The sequence below is a fragment of the Lutra lutra genome, chromosome 12, assembly GCF_902655055.1.
Source record: "Lutra lutra chromosome 12, mLutLut1.2, whole genome shotgun sequence".
Classification (NCBI taxonomy): domain Eukaryota; kingdom Metazoa; phylum Chordata; class Mammalia; order Carnivora; family Mustelidae; genus Lutra; species Lutra lutra.
Window position 1 is genome coordinate 65,823,686 of NC_062289.1, and position 5,616 is coordinate 65,829,301.

At 58.6% G+C, this 5,616-nt stretch overlaps 1 protein-coding gene across 5 annotated transcripts; it reads right to left on the minus strand.

The window, feature by feature from the left end:
• Positions 1-1,643: 1,643 nt before the first annotated feature.
• On the minus strand, positions 1,644-3,895 carry DERL3 (derlin 3). 5 transcript variants are annotated; one of them, XM_047696787.1, is made up of 7 exons: positions 3,736-3,888; positions 3,557-3,619; positions 3,398-3,471; positions 3,186-3,279; positions 2,524-2,719; positions 1,963-2,053; positions 1,644-1,863 (listed from the first exon to the last, which is right to left on the minus strand). In XM_047696787.1, the coding sequence occupies exons 1-7, from the start codon at positions 3,826-3,828 to the stop codon at positions 1,782-1,784; spliced, it is 693 nt and encodes a 230-aa protein (XP_047552743.1). In that variant the 5' UTR covers positions 3,829-3,888; the 3' UTR covers positions 1,644-1,781. The 5 variants fall into 5 exon arrangements, with proteins under 5 accessions (XP_047552743.1, XP_047552741.1, XP_047552742.1 ...); XM_047696785.1 differs by having other exon boundaries at positions 1,644-1,887; positions 3,557-3,622; XM_047696786.1 differs by having other exon boundaries at positions 3,557-3,622; positions 3,736-3,887.
• Between the last annotated feature and the right edge of the window lie 1,721 nt (positions 3,896-5,616).

Sequence of the window (5,616 nt, forward strand, 5' to 3'; positions counted from 1 at the left end):
CTTACCTGTCAGCGACGGCCCCACCCTGTCCCAGCTCCTGAGCCCAGCCAGCAGTTCTCTCAGGTGGGTCTCAAGGAGTAAGACGTGGAGCGGCACGCCGGGCTGGGGTGGGGGGTTGTGGTATGTCAGGAAGGGAGGCACAGCCCTGGGCCTCTCCTCAGCTCTGCATCCTTGTCCCATGGGGAAATGTCCCCAATCTACAGAAGGCACGTGGGCTCCACAAGGGTGGCACGTGCGGGTCTCCTCACGGAGCCAAGCAGTGCTTGGTAAACTGAGCCCATGGCTGCAGTCTTGCCGAAGAGAACAGACCCCAACACCAGGCGGCTGCCATTAGCTGCTGCCGCGTCTTCCCTGTTGGGTCCGGGCAGCTCTGCTCCCCGGGCATTGGCAGGAGCATGGTGCCACCTGGCTCCCAACCTGAGCCCCACACTGGCCAAGGGCAGAGCTCTTGAGTAGGAATTGGGGTCTTGGTTGCCAGGATATAGGGGTAGATGGGCCTGGCTCTCTGGGCTGGGGGTCCTGTGATCATGTCCTGGGACATGACAGCCCCTAGCTCCTGGGGAGTTTGTACTCGGGCCCACTGCCCTTCATCCAGGAATGCAACTTGCTGGAGCGAAGTTGGGCTTCACTGGAAGGCCCTGAACAAAGAGGAAGATTCCAAGACTGGGCTCCCCTGGCCTTGGAGACAAGTGGGCTCTGTTGCTGAAGGGTTTGCTTGGTCCATGTGCCCCTGCAACTGGTGGGATGGACTGAATACTGCCCACCTCAGCCCCTCTGGGCAACCCAGCCCAGTGCTCCTACAGAGCCAGCTGCAACTCCACATGGTTTCCCTACAAAATTAAGGTCATACTCCATGATGAATACTTGTGTCATCCGTGAATGTGACAGCCTAGGGCTGGAGGAACGCCTTTGCTGCTGATCATCAAAGAATCAACTGTAATTCTGACTAGTCTAGGGCAATGAGGAAAGTTGGCCAGGCTGTCTGGTACCTGCTTTACCAAAGAAAAAAGTGAGCTGTGGTATCAGATCAGGCTCCTATGGTCCTCAGCTACAAATATCAGGGAGAGAACTTTGCAGAACTCTGCCGAGGTGAAAATTTCTCAAAGCTTTGGGGTTGCAGAAAGGGCAGAGGACCCTGGTCCTGGACCTCTCCTGCACCTGACTTCATGGAGCCTCAGCCAAGTACCTTGGCTGCTCAGCTGGAAAATGGGGCAAAGGTCCCCTTGTTGCCTGTGAGGGACAGAAAGAACCAAGTGAGGCATCAGCCTGAGGGTACCATGGGCAGGAGCCCCTAGGCCTGGCATGATGGGAACATCCCAGTCCTGGCCCCAGCCAATGAGACCTGGCCAACCCCCTTGCTGACTGGCAAGCAGAGATCAGTGCAGGTGGGATTTGCCCAAGGCTCCATCAAGGTGTTGGCAAAGCTGGAGTAAGAACCCTGGGTATGCCATCTGAGCTCAAAGCTGCTGGGCAACTGTGGGCAGGTTCTTGACCCCCTTTGGGCCTCCCATCCTACCACCTACAATTGGTCTGAGAGGGCAGGCCAGGGTTGGTGGCCCTAGGTCAAGGCCAGCAACACCTGCCCAGCTCTGTGGAAGGATGTGGCCAGCCAAGGCAGGGAGCCAGTGCTGCGGGCAACAAGATGCAGGTCATTCTGTTTATTTGGGTGGGTCCTGGGCACCAGCCCAGTCTCCAGGACAGGTTGCTCTCCTGTAATCGGGAGTCAGGGGTAGAATGGAGGCCTGCTAGAGGCCAGGAAAACAGGCTGGCCCTGGGTAGGGTCATTGCTGCAGGGGTCCTGGCTCCTCCTCCGGGAGGGGCAGGTAATTGGGGTCCTCCTGTGGGGCATCCAGTAGCAGCTTCCTGTAGGGAGGGGCCCACACTGAGCTGAGGCCAGCGGGCGTTCCCACTGGTGCAGGGAGCCATCTGAGGGAGGGTAGCAGAATTATCTCTAGCACTCACAGGAAACTGGGGGTCAGCAGCAGCCTCTTGCCTCCAGGCTGGTTGGGGAAGACGTCCTCTAGGAAGTAGTAAATGTGGCCCACGGCAATCCCTGTAGGAGAACCCTGGATGGCTGAGGCCACTCTCCAGGGTCCAGAGCCCGAGGCCCTCACAGCCTACTCCCTGCCTCCATGAGCAGGCAGGCCAAGCAACCTCCGGCCCCAGAGTATGAGTACCCAATGTTCTGCACAGACTGCCAGCACAGGGTTCACCTTGAAGGACAGGCTTACCTGGCCCAGAAGTGGGCAGGACGTGGGGAGGGGAGGGCCTGAGAACATGGGAGGAATAGGAGCCAAGGCTGGCACCTTGACACACCTATCCCCATCCCTGGTCAGGACCCACATGAGCATCAGTACACCCGAATATGGGGAGCCCATAGCTGGCTGGGTTGTTCAGGGGCCGGGAGAACAAAGGAGCTAGAAGGTCCGGAAGAGGGGGTGGGAGGACAGGTGAGAGTCCTCCCAAAGACCATCAGGTACCAGATGGCCTGTTTGGGGAGGGCGGATGCACAGGCAGGCTTACCCAGCAGGTCCACGAGAATTGAGTTGCCCAACAGCAGAGAGAAACCCATGAGCGCCCAGGGCAGGAATGGTGCCTGGAAGGTGAGGAGGCCGAAGAAGTTGACTCTCACTTGGGGGTTGCGGCGGCTCCATACATACACCAGCATGACTGTGAGTGCCTGGCCCAAGAAGAACAGGCTGCCCAGGAGCCCCAGCAGCTGAGCCAGAGTCAAGGTGCTGGAGGCCTTCTCCTGGTGCAGGCCTCAGAGCTCCTGCCCAGGGCCCCTCCGACTTGCTAACGCCCTGGAATCATCCCTAGTTTCCCTTTCCTCATTACCCTTCTGTGCCCTTCCAATCAAGGCCACACAATGGCCTCAGGCCCCACAAGTGATCTGCCCTTCTTGTCCACCCCCAGGCTCCAAACACTGCCCGTCATTGCCCCAGTTTCTCCGGACAATGGGCATGCAGGTCTCAGCCCCCAAGCACGCCACCTGGCTCCCCTGCACATTGCCCTGTAGTATTTTGTGTACAGCATTGAAGAGCTGGCGCTGACATCCGGAGCTGAGTTTCCTATGTACGGTAAATACATCCTAAACTGGAGGGAGCGACTCTGTCGCTCACCGACCAGCACTGGCTGGACCAGAGGCACTGCGGCCTTTAGTTTCAGAGCCCGGGAAAAGATACGGTCATGAGGACACCCCCGAAAAGGAACATGAAGACGAAGTCGGCCGTGCGGCCGCGGAACGAGCCCTCCTCCAGCATGCGGCAGTAGCGGAACCTGCGGCGTCCGTAAAGGAAGTGCCACCAAGCAGAGCCTCAGTTTCCCCACAGCGTGCATCCCCCAGCCCGGCGACCCGCCCACCGCCCCACGCTTGGGTCCGCGCAGTGCAGGATACACGAAGAGCATGTTGAAGAAGAAGCTGAATCCCAGAGGCCCAAAGAAGAGGAAGTTGGTGACGAGCCTCCAGACCTACAGAGATGGGAAGGAAGGCGGGCGGTCAGGCGCAGGGCCGGCAGGGCCCGGCTGTCAGGAGCCATGGGCGGGGCCGCCTCACCTGGAACTTCCGGAACACGAGGTGTGGGTTGAAATAGAGCTGGAAGGGGCTGAGGAGCTCCAGCTGCTGCGGAACCAGGGACGCGTCAGGTGGTGCCCCCGGGAACGCAGCGGTAACCATGACGACACCCCTCCCGGACTGCAGCCATGGAGATGCCCCCACCCGTCTAGCCAGCTTACCACAGCAGCGGTGGTAAGGACGCAGGCCGCGGTGTAGGCCCGCGTCACCGCGGGCACCTGCAGGAACTCGGCCATCAGCCCCTGCCACGCCATTGAAACTTCTTTGACACGCGTACCCCAACCTGCTGCGCGCTCTTTAACCCGCCTACAAAGCCCGCCTCACTCTCGAATTCGGCCAATCCGCGTCGGAGGCGCCGCGCGCCCAGGGTCGAGGGAGGGGCCCTCGGCCCAGTATCCAATAGGAGGAGGAAGCGGGAAGTCGGGGGCGGGACAGGGTGGGTAGGCGGGTCGAAACTCGGGACCAAAGAACAGGCCCCACGGTTGAGCACGTGGCGGTTGTTGTGATGGCTGGCGTGGCGGCGCGGGGGAACGTGTGACCAATAAGGAACGGGTCGCTTCGCGGTCAGCTAGAGAGAACCAATAGCGAGGACGCACAAGATTTTGGGGGCGGGACTGAGGTTACTCCGCTAGTGAAGAGGTGAAAAGACCGCGGAACTGCGAGACCGGAAGGGGCGGGGTCACACTGGGCGGTGGGCAAGGCGGACCCAACCCGAGTCTGGTCTTGGAGGCTCTGTGAGTCCACCTAGCGCCGCCAAACGCTTGGTCCAGTCCTTCTCTCCTACTGACAACCAAACACAGTGCCACCTGACCCTTAACAGAAGAGGCGCTCAGCACTGTGTCCAACCACCCCACCCCCGTACCTTCCTGCAGTCCACTTGACCCCACCCCGACTCCTGCGGGCAGTCTTCGAACCCAAAACGCCAGAGTGCCAACACCGGCCAGAGCAAGTGAACGGGCTGGAGAGGGCTTCTTCTTTTTTTTTTTTTCTTTAAGATTTTATTTATTTGACAGAGAGCACGTGCACAAGCGGGGGGAGCCGGAAGAGGGAGAAGCAGGCTCCCCCACGGAGCAGGGAGCCCGACTGGGGGCTCGATTCCAGGACCCTGAGATCATAACCTGTGCGGAAGGCAGACGTCTTAACCAGCTGAGCCACCCAGGCACCCCGTTTTCATCATTTTGATGGAAAAGAGAAACTCCGTTTATTCATTCATTAAGTCCACTGTTTACTGAACACAGATTGTGTGCCAGGCGCTTTTCTGGATGTGGGAGATACAGCAGCCAAGAAAAGATGAGGAGACGGGTAGTCATAGGCCCGTACTAATATGAGAGCTTGTGTTCCCACGACAGTAAACTGACACAAATAATGCCAAGACTGGAGGGTTGGGTCGTGAGCCATCACTGCAGGTGGGGTGATCTGAGAAGCCTCTGCAAACAAGTGATGAGCAAGTGACGCTTGATTGTCACTTTAAAAAGACCCCTGTGTGGGGCGCCTGGGTGGCTCAGAGGGTTAAAGCCTCTGCCTTCGGCTCAGGTCATGATCCCAGGGTCCTGGGATCGAGCCCCGCATCGGGCTCTCTCCTTGGTAGGGAGCCTGTTTCCTCCTCTCTCTCTCTGCCTGCCTCTCTGCCTACTTGTGATCTCTGTCGAATAAATAAATAAAGTCTTTAAAAAAAAAAAGTTTAAAAAGACCCCTGTGGCTGCTGCAAGGACAGTAGACTGCCTGAAGAATCAGCGAGCTGGGGAGACTGCAAGGCACAATGGTGGCTTGGGCAGGGTGGAGCCTGGAGCATGGGGGAAGGGTGGGAGGCGCTTTTGCCCATTGATGGGACAGAGCTGTGAGAGAGCAATCAAGGGTGACTTGAAGGTCTGAGCCACAGGGTGGATGGATGGTGGTGGCCTTTACCAAGATGAAAAACGCTTGGGGAAAAGGAGAGCAGATGGAATCCCATTATGGCCCTGTTGAGTTTGGGGCATCTGTGTGACTTCCACCTGGAGAAATCTAACGGTGGTGTTGGGGGAGAGATTGGCCAGGCAGTCCAG

What these genes read in the sequence shown, in the direction of transcription:
- DERL3 (XM_047696783.1), bottom strand. Translation starts at nt 3,828, where the DNA reads ATGGCGTGGCAGGGGCTGATGGCCGAGTTCCTGCAGGTGCCCGCGGTG. An exon ending in TCCTTACCACCGCTGCTGTG is followed by an intron (nt 3,623 to 3,735) that starts GTAAGCTGGCTA and finishes CTGGTTCCGCAG; the next exon opens with CAGCTGGAGCTCCTCAGCCC. An exon ending in AATTCTCGTGGACCTGCTGG is followed by an intron (nt 1,927 to 2,523) that starts GTAAGCCTGCCT and finishes ACCCTCCCTCAG; the next exon opens with ATGGCTCCCTGCACCAGTGG.